Genomic DNA, 20738 nt, shown 5'->3' with positions numbered 1-20738 from the left:
TGAAATCTTAAACCACATTAGTATAGTAATTAGTCCCACTGTGCTCTATTTGAGAAAATACATCATTAGTTGTTTGAGAACTGACATATTAAGAATATGTCCAGAGTGGCAAGGAGTTGGATTGCATAACATGGAATGAATATGAGATGTTTACAGAGAAGAAAGGAGACTTGAGAGCATGGAGGACAGCTTAGATATATATATATATGAAAATATAATAAGTATTCACTGTTGGGTTTGCCAGGTACAAAAATAATAGATAGGAATGAAAGAAAAGCATCTATTTTAAATGTTTTAGTAGAAACTAGGTGATCTGATGCCCAGATCATTTTAATAAGAGATTCTTAGGCACAGTGCTAGAAGCCAGAGATAATAGGGTAACCCTAGATCTAGAACACCTCTTCCTTATACTACTACTAGGTAAATCTAAGGCCTTATGCCTCACAGGATAAATGAAAATTTTATACAGTGAGATTTCAGGTTTCTCTGCTACTAGGATAGCTGCATAGAAACTAGGCCAAAAATTATAGCCAAACTCTTTAAGTTAATACTTTATTTTCCAGCACTGATTCATCCAATGGTATTTGAGTATTTACCAAGTTCCAGGCACTATTAGTGGAATGGTGGATATAATAGTGAATAAAATAGATGAGAATCCTGCTAATAACATTCTGATATGGGAATTCAAATAAATATCCAAATTTATTCCAGAGCCATGATTCCATAGTGTGAGAAGAAGGTAGGAGACAGGGAAGATATTAGAGCAGAGGGCATTCAAGTCCGCAAAGAACCTTGAAACAAGCTTGACAGGCATGAGAGGACACTAAGTATAAGGTATGAGTTTAGAGAAGTGAACAGTGACGAAAATCTTGTAGGTCTTAAAATAGAGTTTAGGTTTTATTCTAGGACCAAGCAACAGCCAGAATGGATTTGAGGGGAACAACAAATATTCATATTCCTAATAAGGTACCTAGTTTGTGACTACAGCAAAGAACAAGAAAATAAGATTGATCTTCAGTTATTTATGTTAGTGCAAGAGACAAAGATAACTATCAAATACATAGAATAATTTCAGAATTTGACTGTGATAGAGATTTTACTATAGAGAAGTCCATTTTAGATAGATTAGGCTAAGACACAAAGGAGAAGAACCAGGCTTTATAATAAGAAGCAACATGATTAGGCATGTGAAATACATATGCTATATTCAACTAATTGCTTTGTATTCTAAGAAGGGCCATATTTTAGTCCTCAGCTAATAGCTCTACCACAGCTTCACAGGCGTACTCTCAGTATGGGTATCAGAGAAAGAAGTCACCTTGACACTCTCTTGCCAAAAAGAGGATTATTCAAACCATCACATCACAGTGTAAGAAGATTGGTTGTTTGGTCCAATTTTAAATTAACTGGTAAATATATTTAGCTTTTATGAAAAGTCAGAACATTGTTACTTAGTTCAGAATCCAGCCATGTTTTTAAAAGTATCATGCCAATAGTGTTTACAGGCACTTTCTAATAATCAGTTTGAAGTCATTTAATTGGAGTTAAAACCATGAAGAGATTTATATAAAACACCAACATTTTCACTTTCATTTGTAAAACTAAAGTAACCTAGTTCAGAGTTTTTATTTTTAGGGCATTCCAATTTGGATTTAAGTAGTCATAGACCCATACAATTCCTTACATAAAGTGGAAATTACTTCCCAAGAAATTTACTTTAGTTTCGTGTTCATGTTCATTGTAGAATATGGAAGAGAACTTTTCAAAGATTTTTAACGAATTGTTAAAGGATTATTTTTATTCACTGTTCAGCTACTATTCTTGTGTTCTTATGCTGCATGTATTAGACAGGCCTCGCTCTCTTTTCTTCACCGTATTTTCATACAACTCTGGTGTCTCCCAACAGGCAGATTTAGAGTGTAAGAAAGGATGCATTCAAGTTCTGACCCTATATATATAGTCTTTCATGGTTGGTCTTAGGTCATAATGTTGTGAAAAATGTATGTATATATGTACATTTTTTTCACAGCCAACAGGAATGCCTTTTCTACTTCCTTTACTAAAATTTTGTTGACATTCTAAGTTATATGAGGAATCTAATCATGAATAAGAAAGTAAAAGGGAATAAAGACAGCTCTTAGGAAAATAGCTTTATTAGGGGATTGGTAAGAAGCTTTAAATTTGAAGAACCATGAAATATCACTTTGGCAGCATATAATTCATGTCTAATTTATTTCATTATACAAAGAAATAAAGTATATCTTCAGTAGAGAAAAATAATTACCTTATTTTTTTCTGTTAAGCCCAAGATCACTCTCTAATAGAAATGTAAAAAACAAAATTTCTTAAAGTATTTTAAATGTCATGAACCAGGCACAGCTTCACGTTCTTAGTGTCATTTCAAAAGTCAGGAAATCTTAGATCTATTTGAAAATCATAGATGTGATAGTGACTGTTGAGAATCATAATCAAGAGTTGATTTGATACTGTGAGTTAAAAAGATTTGTGGTATCAGAAAGTGTAGTCTTTGCCTAACTATAAACAATGTCACATATCTGTCTTTAGAAAGTAATGCTGTAAAAAATACCCTATGATTTTTAAGATCTACAACTGTTTTCTAACTGGCTATATTCAAGTGTTAATCCTTGATTTTAACTGAGCAACTGCTAATAAATTCTAAAGTAAATAATGCAATACATGACAATGCATGATAAAATAATGTCTCCAATGTAAAATTAATTTATTCAGTAGTCTCTTTACTCTAGAACCTGAAACAACTTTTAAGTTCTGGTTTCCTAAGGAATTAGCACTAATGGCAATAGTTATGTTGTCATTTATGTGTTTATAATTTTGTAAAACAAATGAAATAGTACTGTTTTGGAACTAGCACTATTTCTTTCTAACACTCAAACACTCGTATTTGTTTCTCACAGACAGAGAATGACTCTGCCCTGCATGTATGACCAATGTAAACATATGCTATATGTTTCCTCTGAGTTACAAAGGCTTCAGGTATCTTATGAAGAGTATCTCTGTATGAAAACCTTACTGCTTCTCTCTTCAGGTTGGTAGAATATATACACTTCTAAAATTTACTTCTAAATATGTCAAAAGCATGAAACATGAAAATCTAGAAACAAAGGTTTTTAATGAATTGCTAATAGCTATACTATGTTCTGCTACGTAGATGATTTTCATAAATGTAAAAATTCTTAAGGGATATTCAGTGATACCGAGACTGTTAAGACAAAATAGGTACAAAATAAATAGTTATATAAGCTGCACAGGGATCACCGTTGATCAGAATTTCTGCAGACTGCTTTCTTCCTTCCTTTGATCTTAGAAAACATCAGTATATGGGACATGGAGAAAGAAAGCCAACAATGCTTTCATTTCTCTATTGCACTGTTACTTGTAAATACAAAATAAATATTAGCAAGTATATTAATTTATAGAAGAAAAAGATACATCCTAGAAAAGATATTACTGTAGACTGGAACAGGATTGCTGGACAGAACTACTCTGTCTTTTGAAAATAGCATCTAGACTTTATTTTTTTAAAAAACTTAAATGTTCGATAAGGATGCTGACATTTAAACTTATTACTTTGAAGTAGCAAAGATGTTTAATAAATCCAGAAAACTTTAAAAAATAAAAATCATTTTGTCTATTAGTACTTTATGTGGCAATTTTCAATAAGTAATAAAAGGAAGGTCTAGCCACATCTAAGATAAAGAACCAGTATCCAAAATATACAAAGAATTCAAAAAATGGGCCAAGGACCTTAACAGGCACCTCACTAAAGAAGATATGATAGATATTAAAAGGTCTTAATCTAATTAAGATATAATAAAGAAAACAAATATGGCAAATAGCATATGAAAATATCTGCTACCCATTATTTATCTTCAAGGAAATTAAATTAAAATAACAATAAGATACAAATGGTGAAGAGAATATGGAACAACAAGAACTGTCATTCATTGCTAGTGGGAATGCAAAATAGTATAGCCATTTTGGAAGACAGTTTGGTGATATCTTACAAAACTAAACTCTTACCACATGATCTAGCAATTACAACCCTCAGTATTTACCCAAAGGAGTTGAAACTGTATGTTCACACAAAAACAACCACATGGATATTTAATACAGCTTTATTACTAATTGCAAAAACTTGCAAGTGACTAAGATGCCCTTCATTAGGTGAATGAAAAAACTGGTACATCCAGTCACTGGAAACATTATTCAGCACTTAAAAAGACAGAGAGGAACCTGAAATGTACATTACTAAGTTAAAAAAGCAAATGTAAAAAGGCTACATACTGTATGATTCCAACTATGTGACATTCTGTAAAAAATAAAACTATGAAAAAATTAAAACCAGGAGTTAGGAGGGAGGAAGGGATGAACAGGAAGAACTCAAGATTTCTAATGAAATCTTGAAATGAAAATTCTCCGTGTGATACTATAGTGATGGATACATGTCATTATACAAAATATAAAGCCACAAATCCACAAAACACCCAACACCCAGAGTGAACACAAATGTAAACTGTGGGTGATGATATGCCAATGTAGGTTCATTAACTACATGACAAATATACCCCTCTCATAGGAGGATGGTGATAGTGGGGAGAACAGGGAATATATGGGAAATCTCTGTACCTAATTTTTCTATGAACTTAAAACAACTCTTAAGCCTTTTTTAAAAAGGAGGTCTTTGAACCAGTTAGAATTGTAAACTTTAGGCCATTTCATTAAAAATCACATATGAGGTTAATGTTTATAAAACATCAAGGTAATGGCTGAATACCTTTTTTAATATACCAATGAGCAAATATGTAATTACTATTAAAAGTCTTCATTCCATTTTTGGCAACTCATAGTTGCCAAAAAAACTTGTTGCACATGATATCTAACCATTTCCAAAGCACACAGTCTAAATTCTTTCATAGTATCTTTGCAAGGAACATTAATATTTCAACCAAGGAAGAAGATGTTCCATTACCTCGTGTTTAAAAAAAAAAAAAAAAACCTACAAGATCATTGCTAGAGAAGGTTACCTTTAACAGTATACTTGCTAAAGAAACAACTTGAGTGAACAGTTACATAAAGTTCTGAGCATGATTTTGATAGATACAAGGTATAGTTCAATGTCTGGATACTAGCAATTTTAAAAAGTAATGGTCTAAATTTTATACATATCAAACTCACTGAGCTTTTTGATATTTATGTATATTGTAGGTCCCTTTACCATGTAATATAGATTTTTATTCTGTTAGGTACCTAATTCTAGTATTCTAATTTTCCACTACAATGCTGGGCTTAAGAACTAAGTAAAGGTAGAAATTCAAAAGGTAAAGTTTACTCTGAAGCATTCTCTTTAAGGATATTTTTAGAACCTTGTAAATTAGTACATTTAATACATTTAAAGACAATGATTGGAAATATAAGTGAAACTGTCAAAGCAAAAGGTGGGTCAAAAGCAGATTAGACTCTTGAACAACATATATAGCTAAAGAAATCATCCAAAATACAACTTTTTAAAGTGTACATGTTTGTATTACATATACAAGAAAACTGCAACAAAGTTATAACATATATCCTGAAAGTCCATGTATAGATAGATGGATAAATAGATGGATAGATGGATGTGGGTGGGTCCAGAGAATTGAGGTCACAGGGCAAACCACCACCTCAAATCTGGAGAAACAGGCAAATTTAGAAACTTAGCTCTTAACCAAGGTCAGTTTACTAGGAACAGAGCCACTAGAGCTAGCAAAATGATAGGAAGACTACAGTAATTTTGATGAACTGCTAGAGGCTGAATGAGAACTAAATTGAGAGTTCAAAGCTCCTGGGAATCTAGTCTTACGGAATTTCCCAACACTTGGGTTTTATTTTCAGAAACTCTACCAGTTCTTCATGGTTAAAATGAGAGAAAATTTCCTTTGTTTTTTTTTTTGTTTGTTTGTTTGTTTGTTGTTGTTAGTAGGAAGAGGAAAAGTAAACATCTGGAAATATCTAGAGAGTGTTCTCCATAACCAAGGCCTACGCTTTGAGAAAACAACTTTATCAGGGCCTGAAGAAAAAGGCAAATGAAGGATTCCAGTCCCTTCTAGCCTTCCTTTCTCTTGTAGGAGGGGAGGGGGGTGGAAAAAGGTTAAGAAACATTTTTGAAAGGTACAGCCCAGGCATTCAAGCCAAGTTGCAGAAGAGAGTGAGATTTAATTTTAAGTATTTTTAAACCTTTTCCCTCCTCAACATCTTATAACCACCATATCAACAGGGCTTCACTATAACAGTGGATTGAAACTGAGAGTTTCAGGACAAGCTATTTAAGAAGTTAAAAAGAAGCTTCAGGGAGCTGGGGGATGGGGCGGGGTGTAAAACAAGGGAACTGAAACGCTAGCACCTACAACAAACAGTAAATACAGGTCAGCTCCTACTCAGATTAACACAAAATTAATTCCAAAATTAAGGACAGAAGCCAAAATATATCCAGGAAATGCAGAGAACACCAAGCAAAATAAAAAGCAACACATTTACGCCTTAATATATATCCTACACTGAAACTGCAGAGAAATAACAGAAAAAAAAATCAGCTTATTTATGACTTAAATCAGACTTCTCATCAGAAAGCCTATAAGCAAAAAGAGAGTTAAATAAAATAATTAAAGTGCTTTAAAACACAAAAAAACTCCCAACCTAGTATAAGGTATCCAGCAAAATTAACCATCAGAAGCAAATAAGAAATAAAGACTTTCTCAGACAAAAATCAAAGGAATTATTCACCTATTTTACATAAAGTGTCAAAAGCCGTTCCTAAGAAGAAAGGAAAAATGTCAGGAACATGGATTTACATAGGGAAGGAAGAGCATGAGACAAAGAATAAATGAAGGTAAAATAACATTTTTTTCCTTAGTTGGTAACTTCAAAGTAATAATAATGTACTGGATGACTGAAGCAGATGGATAAGTGAAATGAACAACAGCAAAGTTATGTGGATTAGGAAAGAGAATTGGGAACCCTCTGTTAAGAGGTACCTGCATTGCACCGGGAGTGGTGGAACATACCTGTAATCCCAGCAGCTCAGGAGGCTGAGACAGGAGGATCACAAATTCAAAGCCAGCCTAAGCAACAGGGTGGTGCTAAGCAACTCAGCAAGATTCTATCTCTAAATAAAATACAAAACAGGGCTGAGAAATGTGGCTCTGGTGAGTGCTCCTGAATGCAATCCTGGTACTCCCACCCCCAAAAAGATGTACCTGCATTACAATCTATAAAGTGGTATAGATTGAAAAAAGGGACATAAGTTTATTGTAAATACATACTGCAAACTCTAGGGAAACCACTAAAAACAAAAGGAGTAATAGTTGATATGCTAAGAGAGAAGAGTAAATGAAAGCATGAAATGCTCAATGAAAACAAGGTAGGAAAAAAGACAAGATAAAAGGAAAACAAAAAAAAAGTGTTATGACTAGAACAGTTATCAACATCGCAGATGTTAATCCAGCTATATTATCATTTTAAATTTAAATGGTCTAAATACATCAGTGTTCTTTTTTTAAAAATTATTTTTCAGAACATTTATTTATTTTTAAATAACTAATGTAATATCTTTAGGTGTTAAAAATGGAACTAAAATACACAATAACTTCATATAAGCTCAAATTAAATTTCAAGGAGGACAACTAGAATATGCAGATTACCAAACCATTATGGACAAAAGAGGAATGGGGTAACAAAAAACAAAAGAATGAAAGATAGGAGAAAAAAGGCACATCATAAGGTAGCGCAAATAAATATAAATGTATCAATAATTTCATTATTTGTAGAAATGGACTAAATGCTCCAAGCTTAACTGAAAGACTGAATTTTTTAAATAATCCAACTTTATGATATTTACAGCAATATGTAAATAAACATAAAGGCTGAAGTGAAAGAATATACTCTATGTATAGTGCAAGAGATGTCAAACTTTAAAGGGCAAGTTGGTAAACATTTTCAGCTTTGCAGTCTGTCACAGCTGTTCAGCTCTGCCCTTATGGCATGACCACAATCACTGACAACACAGTACTTAAACAAAAGTATGAAGAGTACATAATATTTCCAAGAATTCCTAAAATTCAGAAATCTTCCTTTATAATAAACATTCAGCTTTTCTTAAATTTCTGCCACCGAATCCTATATTTCTCCCTAGCAATTGTTAACACAGAACCAGTGATCCTAGGAGCACATAAGTTGAAAAATAAAACAATTTATAAACATCTTTCTGTGAGTTGTGACCATGACTAGTCCTCTGTTTATTGTCCTTACTAGCACTAATTTTTGAGGATTAATATACTACAAATTATTTTTATTCCAATTTTACAATCCAGATTCCATGTTTTAAGTACATAAAGAAAGGCAGATAACCTGCTCCCTACTAAGACTTATCTATAGGCTACAATAAAAATCATTTTCTTTTTTATCAACTCAGAATGCTTAGACACTGAAAAATATAATCTAATTTTTAAGTTCTAATTAACTGGTAATATTGCAGATGTTCTAAGATATAACTGGTGGAATAAATCAGTTAAAGAATAACCATTATTGAAGCCATCTATCGCAAAACCAGAATTTTGTGCAGGACAGCCAAAGTTAACTGGTCACTGTATTATTTTGTCATCAAATCAATATTTGATGACCCCCAAAACAATATTTGACCCCCATTTTGTAAGTTAGAAACCCAAGGTTAAGACCTCCAATTCTCTAATCATATATTCTATCTTGGTTATAGTCTCATAATCCTTGGAAAATGCATCCATTTTAGAATGCATTTAGAAAATGCAAACCATGATGTTAAATGTCCAGTTTGGTATATGAAAAGTTATATCAAGGAAATTCTTGAATTAACTGCATCTTAACTTTTTAGTTCCTAAAGAAGGTTTGAAGAGCCAAGAACTGTTTGATGAAATCAGAATGACCTACATCAAAGAGCTAGGAAAAGCCATTGTCAAAAGGGAAGGAAACTCCAGTCAGAACTGGCAACGGTTTTATCAACTGACAAAACTTTTGGACTCCATGCATGAAGTAAGTATCAAACAATAAAGTCAACTATAACAATAATTCTGTGGAACATAAGTATGTTTGATTAATGTATATAGTTTTACACATTAATCTACTTCAACCCCAGTTTGTAGATTTTGGTGATGTTTTGAGTTCAATTTGTGAACTTTGATTTTGCATACTTTTTACCTAAGTCCAATTATGAAATGTTATTTTAATCTTATATTTAAAAAAATCACCATGCTGTAACAGACTTTAACAGCACTGTTTTACAAGGTGAAATTCCGTTTTTATATGAATGAGCTATTAAATTAGGAAAATATGACTTCTATATATTTATGATACTGCAGTTCATCATAAAATACTTAATTCCATATAATTCTACATATAATTTAAGGAATTTAAAAAGCCTTTAGTACTTAAATATTTATTTTACTTCACTAAACTTCTTTTCACCTGTAGAATTCCAGTAGAGATTCATATACTTCGGGTCAGATATTAAAAAATAAAAAAAGACTAGTGAGTGTGAAATGTTCACTTTTAAAGCCTAATCATTATTTTCTTTCAGGTGGTTGAAAATCTCCTGAACTATTGCTTCCAAACATTTTTGGATAAGACCATGAGTATTGAATTCCCAGAGATGTTAGCTGAAATCATCACCAATCAGATACCAAAATATTCAAATGGAAATATCAAAAAACTTCTCTTTCATCAAAAGTGACTGCCTTACTAAGAAAGGTTGCCTTAAAGAAAGTTGAATTTATAGCTTTTCTTGTACAAATTACCAATCTGTCATGTAGATGTTTTGTTGTTTTTTTCGTTTTTGTTTTTTTGTTTTTGTCGGTTTTCTTTTTTTCCTTATAAATACGCACTACATGTGGTTTATAGAGGGCCAAGACTTGGCAACAGAAGCAGTTGAGTCATCACTTTTTAGGTGATGGGAAAGTAGACAGTCAAACTTACCAGGTGGTATATCCCAGAAATTAGAAACAATAATGTAAGGGCAATCTCTACTGTCAGAAAAGGATGGCACCTAAACCACCAGTGCCCAAAGTCCCTGTGATGAACTTCATGCTCATACTTTTCAGTTGGCTAGATAAATTTCTAGACTTTTTGTTGATGTATTTCCCCATGTATAGTTAGGATAGCATTTTTGATTTATGCATGGAAACCTGAAAAAAGTTTACAAGTGTATATCAGAAAAGGGAAGTTGTGCCTTTTATAGCTATTACTGTCTAGTTTTAACAATTTCCTTTATATTCAGTAAACTACGCTTGCTCATTTTTTTCTTACATAATTTTTGTATTCAAGTTATTGTACAGCTGTTTAAGATGGGCAGCTAGTTCATAGCTTTCCTAAATAAACTCTAAACATTAATCTTCTGTGTGAAAATGGGTTGGTGCTTCTAACCTGATGGCACTTAGCTATCAGAAGACCACAAAAATTGACTCAAATCTCCAGTATTCTTGTCAAAAAAAGCTCATATTTTGTATATATCTGCTTCAGTGGAGAACTATATAGGTTGTGAAAATTAACCGTCCTAACTGGTATAGAGCACCTAAGTCCAGTGACCTACTGGGTAAACTGTGGATGATGGCTGCAAAAGACTAATTTTAAAAAGTAATAACTACCAAGAGGCCCTCTTTGTACCTTATGCCCTATCTCTGCAATGGTTAGGTGGCAAGAAAATTGATAATCTAATTCTTTTTCGGGACCTTTTGTAGTAGTTTGAATAACTTCTTAAAAGTTATAATTCCAGATAACAGTTGTAACACAGCTAAGAGATTTTTAATCAGACCAAGTAATTTTCTCTCATTAAACTTTACCCAAAAACTTAATCTCCAGTATGGCAAAAGTGGCTAGATACCCATTTTCACATTCCCATCTGTTACCAATTGGTCTATCTTTCCTGGTAATACAGGAAAGCTCAGCTACTGATTTTTGTGATTTAGAACTGAATGTCAGATTATCAATGTTTGTATAATTTCACATCCCTACGTGTGCCATAGAATTTAACACAAGTCTTGTGAATTTCTTCACTGTTGAGAATTGTCATTTTAAACAAAACAGAAGCTGTAGTAGCCCTTTCTGTGTGCACCTTACCAACTTTATGTAAACTCAAAACATATTTACTAAGCCACAAGAAATCTGATTTCTATTCAAGGTGGCCAAATTATTTGTGTAATAGAAAACTGAAAATCTAATATTAAAAATATGAAACTTCTAATATATTTTTATATTTAGTTATAGTTTCAGATATATATCATATTGGTATTCACTAATCTGGGAAGGGAAGGGCTACTGCAGCTTTACATGCAATTTATTAAAATGATTGTACAATAGCTTGTATAGTGTAAAATAAGAATGATTTTTAGATGAGATTGTTTTATCACGACATGTTATATATTTTTTGTAGGGGTCAAAGAAATGTTGATGGATAACCTATATGATTTATAGTGTGTACAAGCATTCATACAGGCAGCAGTGGTCTCAGACACCAAACAGATTTGATCTAGGGGAAGGAGATGAAAACTGGCCCCATGTTCAAGTGAAGGTGGGTGAGGCTCTGACCCAATCAGATCACAGAGGGAAGTAATCCTTGGCCTCCCATTCTGACCACCCTTCTCATTCTAACAGTGAGTCTGTCAGGGCAGGTTTGGTTTACTAAATCTCTTTGCACTGAAGTATGTAAGCAGGGGACAGAAAGGTGGTGCTTACATACTTAACAGGCACCATCTAAATAACAGGGTTACTTTCACATACAGCCTCTCCAACAGGTTAATAAAACCAGAGGCTTTAGAAGTTTGGCAATAATATGCACAGAGGTACCAGCAATATGTAAATAGGGCAAAATCTCTAGGATACCAATAATACACTAATTCCTTTCTACCCTACAACAAGAGTTCATTTATAAGTAGAATGAGGAACATGTTTGTTTTCTTTGAATGCTTTTGAATGTTGTTTGTTATTTTCAGTATTTTAAAGAAATTATTTAATAAAAAATGTAATCCTTTGCTTTTTGAATGCTCTCTAAAAGGGAATGTTCCTTTAGTAATGATTTAAATTGATCTCAAAGTTCTTAAGATATGGTTTGTAACCCAACTGGATGTGAAATTTATGGTGCCTAAGAAATACCACTTGAATATTATCAATGACAGTGTTAAGTTTCAAAAAGAGATTCTCAAAAGTAGATTATTATTCATTTATAGTATGTTATGGTTAAAACCAGAAAGCACATCACACATTAATCCTACTTCAGTCATAATCACTTTGGCTTTCAAAAAAACAGAGCTCAGAATTTGAAAAAACAGAATACGTGCACTTTATTGTCAACAAAAAGCCAACTGATATTCATAAAACAAGTATAAAAGGCTTTACATTAAATGGAAAAAGAAGTTATGCTCTTAGAATACATGAGAAAGAAGAATTATCTGAATTTTAAGCATAATAGACTTATGTGAAAAGAAGAGTGCTGTTTGAAAGCAGCTTCATTTTCTACAGCGTGTCATTTTCGCCATCCATAACTATTAAGGTTTATAGTGACTTTCAGTAAGAGTCCATGGCATGCCTAGATGACTCATAACAAATCCTGAAAAATACTTTTAATTACTGGTAGAAAAAAGTGATCCTCTCAGTGTTTTTTAGGCATTACTGTGGGATACTATACAATCAGAACTGAGGAGAAGGACTTGAGCCTTGGGGATAGATACACACACACACACACACACACACCCATCTGTGTAAAATTGGGGAAGGGTAGCCTGAAGGAGCTCACCTGCCTTCTCTTGGGGGGGGAGGGTAACTTCACCACTCCAAAAGGAGAACTAGCATGATTGGTTAGTGTCTTCAAAGAGCATAATAATGAACACAGGATAAGACTCTGGGCAAGCACATAAAAGAAAGCCTCACTTCAGAATTTGGGAGGGCGGGGACAATGAGGGAGAGAAAGGGGAGGGGAGGAACAATTCCAATTTTACTTAAGTCTTATTTTAGTTCCCTTTTAAATATATTTTAAAAACTACATCTCTGTGAAATGAACAATATTTTTATAGTTTGATTTGTCAAAATCCAATAATCATGGTAGCCATCAGTGAGATTTTTGATCTTGGTTGGTCACCCCAACAAATGTAGCTGTAGATGAATGTGTTTTTATGTGCCTGGTTTCAGTGAGGGAAGAGGAAATAAAAGTGTATGGAAACACTTTAAACCACTTTAGATAGAAGTTTTATTTTCCAGACTATTTTCAATTAACCTGGTCTAAGGATTAGTGACTAGGTTTTCAGGAAAGGATTAGCTTCTCTCTAGAAAATGTCTGAAAGAAGGATTTTATTTTCTGATGAAAGGCTGTATGAAAATACCCTCCTAAAATAACTTGCTTAACTACATATAGATTCAAGTGTGTCAATATTCTATTTTGTATATTAAACAAATGCTATATAATGGGGACAAATCTATATTATACTGTGTATGGCATTATTAAGAAGCTTTTTCATTATTTTTTATCACAGTAATTTTAAAATGTGTAAAAATTAAAACCAGTGACTCCTGTTTAAAAATAAAAGTTGTAGTTTTCTATTCATGCTGAATAATAATCTGTAGTTTAAAAAATGTCTTTTTACCTATGCAGTGAAATGTCAGACTGTAATATTTTGTGTGGAAATGTTTAACTTTTATTTTTCATTTAAATTCGCTGTTCTGGTATTATCAAACCACACATTTGTACTGAATTGGCAGTAAATGTTAGTTAGCCATTTACAGCAATGCCAAATATGGAGAAACATCATAATAAAGAAAATCTGCTTTTTATCATGTGACTCCCACCATGCTTTTGTAGAACTCCAATTTTCCTATTTTCTCCCCTCTTTGTTCTACTGAAGGTCGTTACCACTTCAGGAACAGTGAGATGATAAAGTGGATATGTAAATGTCAATGTGGCAATGTATGCATGTGAATACAACAAATTCAAAATGAGCTGTAGCCAAGGACGCAAAGATTATTGCATTCATTCCTCAAATGGTGTGGCCTATTACTGCAAAAAGTACTAAAGGAAGGAAAAACTGACTTCTGAGGTTACTCCAAATGTGTCTATAATGAAAGATAACTTTTTACACAAACAAATATCTAATCAAAATTCTTAGTTTAAAATCCACTCTTTCTCTCAGAAGAAGGAATAAATGCCTAATAAATGTAGCAGTGTTGTGCAATACAGAACATAGAGGCTGGAGGGAGAGGACCCAGCGGTTCTATATAATCTATTCTGTATCTACTAAAACATACTATGTTCATGCCTTATCTACGAATTGGTGACCTGAAATTTTTTCCTATGAATACTTTTTTCCACAAGAGACTAATCATTAAGAAAAAAGTATTATGATTTTAAAAACCAAATGTGCCTTATCCATCATATGTGCAATGAGCATTTGCTATATGACTACAATATAAAAATATGAAGTAAAAGAACACAGAGTTATTCTTCCTGATTCCAAAGATTACTATAAAATCACAATACAACAGCTGTACTAGTGTAAAAACAGACAAATAGATCAATGGAACAGAATTCAAAGGGGCCATAAATCATATCTTAATGAATTTAAAAGAATGGAAATTATATTCTGTCTTCTCTCAAACCAAAACAAAATTAAACTAGAAATCAATAACAAAAAAAGCTATGCAATCAAAAAACGTGGTGATTGAACAATCTTTAAAAATACATGGATCAAAAAAAATCTGGAGAAATTTTGAAATATTTTGAGCTACATGAAAATGGACACGCAAATATCAAAATTTGTGGGTCACAGAAGAAACAGTACTTAGGAAATTTATAGCATAAAATGCATGTATTGGTAAGATTTAAAGATCTTAAAATCAATATCTAGGCATCCATCTTAGGAAATAAGGAAAAAACAAAATAAGCAGAGGTCAAGAACTAACAAAAATTGGAGAATCTGAAAGGGAAATCAATCAATAAAATGGAAAATGAAATCATTAGGAAAAATTTCTAAAACCTAAAGTTGGTTCTACACACAAAAAAAATCAGAATTAATAAGCCTATAGCCAGACTAAGGAAAAAAGAAGTCACAAATTACTATTATCAGAAATGTCAGAGGAAACATTACTACAGATCTCCTTGACATTAAATAGATAATCAGGTATATGAACCACTCTATATCTACAAAGTTGATAATAAAGATGAATTGAACCAATTATTTGAAAGATAAAACATGCCAAAACTCACATTAAAAGACAACCTGAATAGGTTTTTATTTATTAAAGAAATTGAATCAATATCTTCCAAAATAGAAAGCACTATGCTCAGATGGATTCACTGGTTAATTCTGCCAAAATTTAAGAGAGAAATTATTTCAAATCTCTGCAATCTCTACCATAGGATGTAATAAAAAGGAACACTTTTCCACTTATTCCAAGAAGCCAACATCACCCTAATAACAAAACCATATAAAGACATTATAAGAAAAAATGCATACCAATATCTCATGAATGCAGAGACAAAATTCTCAACAAAATATTGGTAAACCAAACCCAAAAAAATAATTACACAACATAGCCAAATGAAATTTATTCCAAGCATGCAAAGTGCAACATTTGAACATCAATTAAGTAATCTATCACATCTACAGGCCTAAGAAGAAAAATCATTTGATCCTATCAAGATGCAGAAAAATCACTTGAAAACTATCCAACATCCATTCATGATTAAACTTTTTAAACTGGAAACTAGAAATAGAAATGGCTACATGCTGCATGACTACAGTATAAAAATATGAAATAAAAGAATTATAGAGTTATTTAATAAAGAATTGTTTCCAAAGAAACCTACAGTTACATCACACTTGAGGATAGGAAATTAGATACAAGACAAGCATATCCCCTCTTGCTCTTTTGTCAATCTGTACTGGAATTGCAGGCTAATCCAATTAGGAAATAAAGGGTATACTGACTTGGAAGAAAGAAATAAAACTGCTCATAGATGGCATGGCTATCTATATGGAAAATGTAAAAGAACAAATTCATGGAACTTAAAAGAAATTTTAACAGGGTTGAGAGATACAAAGAGAAGATATAAATCACTTTCCTATATATCAACAATGAATAAGTTGAATTCTAAACTGAAAATACCCTCAAAATAAAATAATTATGTATAAATCTAATAAAAATGTATATCTATATAATGAAAACTACAAAATTCTGATGAGAGGAGTCAAAGAATAAAATAAACAGAGCAAAATTCCACATTCACAGAAAGGAAGATTCAATATTGTCAAGAAGTCAGTTCTCCTCATCTTGATCTATAGATTCAATGCAATCCCAATCAAAATCCCAGACAGTTATTTTCTGGATATCAATAAATCAATTCTCAAGTTTATATAAAAAGAAAAAGGCCTAGAATAGACAGTGCAATATTGAAAGAGAAGACTTACCATAAACAAGTACTAAAGGAGGTATAGTATTAGCAAATAATAATAATAATAATAATAATAATAATAATAGATCAATAACCAGTGGAACACAACACAAAGCCCAGAAATGGACCCATGTAAATTTGTCAACTGATCTTCAACAAAGGAGCAAAGACAATACAATGAAGCCAAGAGTTTTCAACAAATGATGCTGAAATAACTGAATGCTGCATGCAAAGATGAATCCAGAAATAAACTTTATACTCTTAACCAAAAATATTTCAAAATGGATCAGAGACCTATATTTAAAATCCAAACCATAAAACTACTTGAAGAGGAGGAAAAAAGATGGAGGAGTAGAGGGAGGTTGCTACTTCCACTTGCTCTGTGACTCTGAAGCTAACTAGCAGGAATACTTCTTCTTAGTGAGGTGGGTAACAGGGAAAATTCACCAAATCTCAGTATTAGAATCACAGAGACAGAAATTTATGCAATTTGAACATAGGACAGGAAAGAATACCTAGGGAATCCAGGTAACAAGGCTGCAGCATCAGTCTACTGCTGAGAGGAGGAGAAACCCAAGAAGAAAGACAAGACTGGATTTGCAAAGAAAATTTGGCAAAGAGGAGCAATCTGAAATTGAGTGTTCCTACTGACTTGTCCCTGTATGTGTCTGCCTGAGATCTAGAGTTCTCCTTAGAGGGGCTCAACTGAGGCAGAAACAGAGGGGGCTTGTGCCCGGGGGGACTCAGGCAAGGATGCAGAAGGGAATGCTTCTTGCTTTCCCCTTGGGGTTTGGAAGCTTGTGGGATTAACCAGAGAAATCCCTGGACAAGAGGGCAAATTTGCACTACAAGTCTGTCCTGGGAAGATCATATTTGTAGGTGGGTGGCATGTATGAGATGAGCTTCAAGAGTGGAGCTCTCTGGGGCTGGGGATATGGCTCAAGCGGTAGCGCGCTAGCCTGGCATGCGTGCGGCCCGGGTTCGATCCTCAGCACCACATATAAACAAAGATGTTGTGTCCACCAAAAACTAAAAAATAAATATTAAAATTCTCTCTATTTTTTTTTTTTAAGAGTGGAGCTCTCACAGGACCCTCTCCCAGATTCAGATGCCCAACAAAAATCAGCATTTGCCTGGCAATAAGATAGGTGGAATTGTTTGCTCTAGAGTAGATACTTCAAGGCAAAGCTTGAAAAATCAGCCACAACTAAGCAGCAGCTGCCTGAACCTCACATACAGAATGAATGAATCAGTACTGCTCTTAGGAGGGCATCTACCTGGTTTGAACAGACAACACTCCAATTGTCATTACTTCCCATTTTGTCTCAACTTAAATCTTTGAGCAGGGATCCAGAGAACCAATACAACCAGCTTCAGTTCCAGGCCACTCCAGCTGACAGAAGATGGATTTAACAACCCCCAGTCCTGCTCTAAGGGGTGCACAACCCAAGAGGAAACTGAAAGACATTATTTTTGTCTGTTTTTTCTTTTTCTTTTCTCCTTTTTTCAATAAGTATGAATATGGCTGCAGGTGTTATAGCTGTGTTGACTGGCTCATGAATCTATGTATATCTTCATTTATTTCTCTTCTTTTTAAGTCACATTTTCCTTATATATTTCTTTTTTATTTCCTCAATCAGCTGTTATTTCACATTCTTTTGATCTCAGAGGGATAAGGCTTATTTGTGTGTTTTGGTCTGACTTTCTGTTTGACTCTCAATTTTTTTTCTTTAATTACTCCTCCTCTCTTCCCCCTTCTATAAACAAATTCATTTGCCCCTCCCCCTTTTACTCTTCCTTTATAGGCATTCCTTATTATCTCTCTCCCCTTTTTAGTACCTTTCTTCACCTTTTGCATTTTAAACTTTGTTTCACTTTCCCAGTCATTTTCTTCCTTCCTTCCTTCCTTCCTTTCTTTTTCTTTTTTTTTTTTTTTTTTTTTTGTGTGTGTGTGTGGTGCTGGGGATTGAACCCAGGGCCTTGTGCGTGCAAGGCAAACACTCTACCAACTGAGCTATATCCCCAGCCCTCTTTATTCTTAATGAACTGTAATTTCACTGTCCTCCAGAATAATTTATATAACTGCTGACCTCCCTGCATTCATGCTGTAGCAATTATTAGCCATGGGAAAGGCACAGTTGACACCTGTTGTTTAATGCTAGATCTAGGTCATGGCAGTTTATCGTTGCTGTTATTAAATGCAGACCCAACCATTCCTCTTTTGCAGTGATTAGGATGTGCATGCCATAGTATACAGTGGACATTTGTTCTAATGCTGTATATTGACCACTATGATTGTTGCTGTTGTCTTGTTTCCTTTTCTAACAAGGGCTAGGAAGTGACTGATATAATACTGTAAGTTCACAGGGTACAGACTCCTTGGCTGAACAACACCCAGAACTCAGTAAAGTGACAGTCCTTCACACACACAAAAAAAATCCTGCTCAAGCTTCAACAACACTTTACCACACAGAATAGAAGAGATCAAAACCCCAAAGCAATAAATAAGTCCAAAGTAGGAATTACTAGAAGGGTATATTAGGTCCCTCTCTTGGACATTTACTCCTACAGCAAAATCAGAAAAAGAAGGTACAGAAAAGCCTACAGTGTAACAGCAGCTCTACAAGAGTGAATGAATTCTGTAGTTGTACAGCACCAAACTGGGAGGCACTAGTAGTTCCACTAAGAAATGGATTATACTGCACCTACATGCTGAAGCTGAGAGATATCAACAATACAGAACTTACTGCAGAAGATAACAACTACACACAAAAAGACAGACTCACAAAAGAGAAAAAGGAACCTATTTCAACAGGTCCAAAAACTCTGAAGATATGAGGAAATAAGCAAACAAATATCCTCCCTAGGGCTGGGGTTGTGGCTCAGTGGTAGAGCGCTTGCCTAGCATGTGTGAGGCACTGGGTTCGATTCTCAGCACCACATTTAAATAAATTAATAAAGTGAAGGTCCATCGATAATTAAAAAAAAAAAAATTCCTCCTTAAAGTTACAAATGTCCAACAAAGGAACACTTGGATATGGAATGGGAGGAAATACCAGAGAAAAACTTCTTTAAATTATTAAAATGTTTAATAAGCTAAAAGATGATCTAAGAAATGAATTAAGGGAGCAATTATAGGAGGTGAAAGACCATTTTAGGGAAGAAATAGATTCTGAAAGGAAATAAATCAGAACCATGGAAATAAAAGACAATAAATCAAATTTTAAAATTCACTTGGAAGTAGCACCACTAGAGAATACGAAAAAGAGAATCTCAAAGATGGGGTATTTGAGCTGGAATACTCAGTAGGCAGGTAAAGGGGAAAAAATTTAAAGACCACAAGCAAAATATAAGACTAAACCTAAGAGTCAACAGAATGTATGAGGGCATAGAAATACAAGATAATAACAATAAGAACAGTAAACAGCAGAAAATTTTCCAAACTTTAGGAATGAGATGAATATCCACATTCAGAGGGCATATAGAAACCCAAATAAGACCAAAAACAAACCCCCCAAGGTATATTATAATCAAAATGCCTAAGAAAAAGGATAGAATATCAAAAGTTGCAAGAAAAATATGTCAAATCACATTTAGAAGTATAAACCAATAAGACATTTCAGACTTCTTAAGATTATAAAATCCAAGAGGGCTTAGAAAGAGATAATCCAAGTTCTGAAAGAAAAATTTGCCAGCCAAGGTTGCTATATACAGCAAAGCTATTATTCAAAATTATAGAGGAAATGAAAACTTTCCATGATAAGGATAAACTAAAATAATTCATTGGGCTAGGGTTGTAGCTCAGTGGTAGAGTGCTTGCCTTGCACATGTAAGGCCCTGAGTTTGATCTTCAGTACCACATAAAGATAACTAAATAAAATAAAGATATTGTGTCCATCTACAACTAAAAAAAATATTAAAAAAGATTCATGGTGGCTGGGGTATGGCTTAGCGGTAAAGTGCTTGCCTCCCATGTGTGAGGCACTGGATTTGATCCTCAGCACCACATAAAAACAAATAAACAAAATAAAAACCCTGCATCCATGTACAACTAAAAAATATTTTAAAAAAATCATGATCACCAAACCAATACTACAGAAACTACTTAAAGGAATACTATGCAAAGATGAATTCAAAAACAAACCCCAGAGCTCTCAAACAGATGCAGCTCTCTAAAAGAGAAATTAGGCAAATGAAAATTATGAATAAAATCTATGAAACAAACTGAAATGATAGAAAAATCATGAACAACTCTCCATAATAA

General features: G+C 33.4%; 1 protein-coding gene and 1 non-coding gene across 7 annotated transcripts in view; one reads left to right on the top strand and one right to left on the bottom strand.

The window, feature by feature from the left end:
- The window catches only part of Nr3c1 (nuclear receptor subfamily 3 group C member 1), a 93605-nt gene extending 79745 nt beyond the window's left edge, over positions 1-13860 (top strand). For all 6 annotated transcript variants that reach the window (XM_026384454.2, XM_026384457.2, XM_026384456.2 and 3 more), the window contains exons 7-9: positions 2934-3064; positions 8918-9075; positions 9620-13860. In XM_026384454.2, coding sequence (XP_026240239.1) covers positions 2934-3064; positions 8918-9075; positions 9620-9772 — 442 coding nt within the window. In that variant the 3' untranslated portion in view covers positions 9773-13860. The remainder of the gene's footprint in view (positions 1-2933; positions 3065-8917; positions 9076-9619) is intronic.
- A 4564-nt stretch (positions 13861-18424) lies between these two features.
- On the bottom strand, positions 18425-18498 carry Trnaa-ugc (transfer RNA alanine (anticodon UGC)). The gene has a single exon. It is a non-coding gene; the product is annotated as a tRNA-Ala (tRNA).
- Positions 18499-20738: the final 2240 nt, after the last annotated feature.

This window comes from Urocitellus parryii, chromosome 1 (genome assembly GCF_045843805.1).
Source record: "Urocitellus parryii isolate mUroPar1 chromosome 1, mUroPar1.hap1, whole genome shotgun sequence".
Classification (NCBI taxonomy): Eukaryota; Metazoa; Chordata; class Mammalia; order Rodentia; family Sciuridae; genus Urocitellus; species Urocitellus parryii.
Note: the sequence above shows the minus strand (reverse complement) of the source record. Positions and strands in the feature narration are given on the sequence as shown.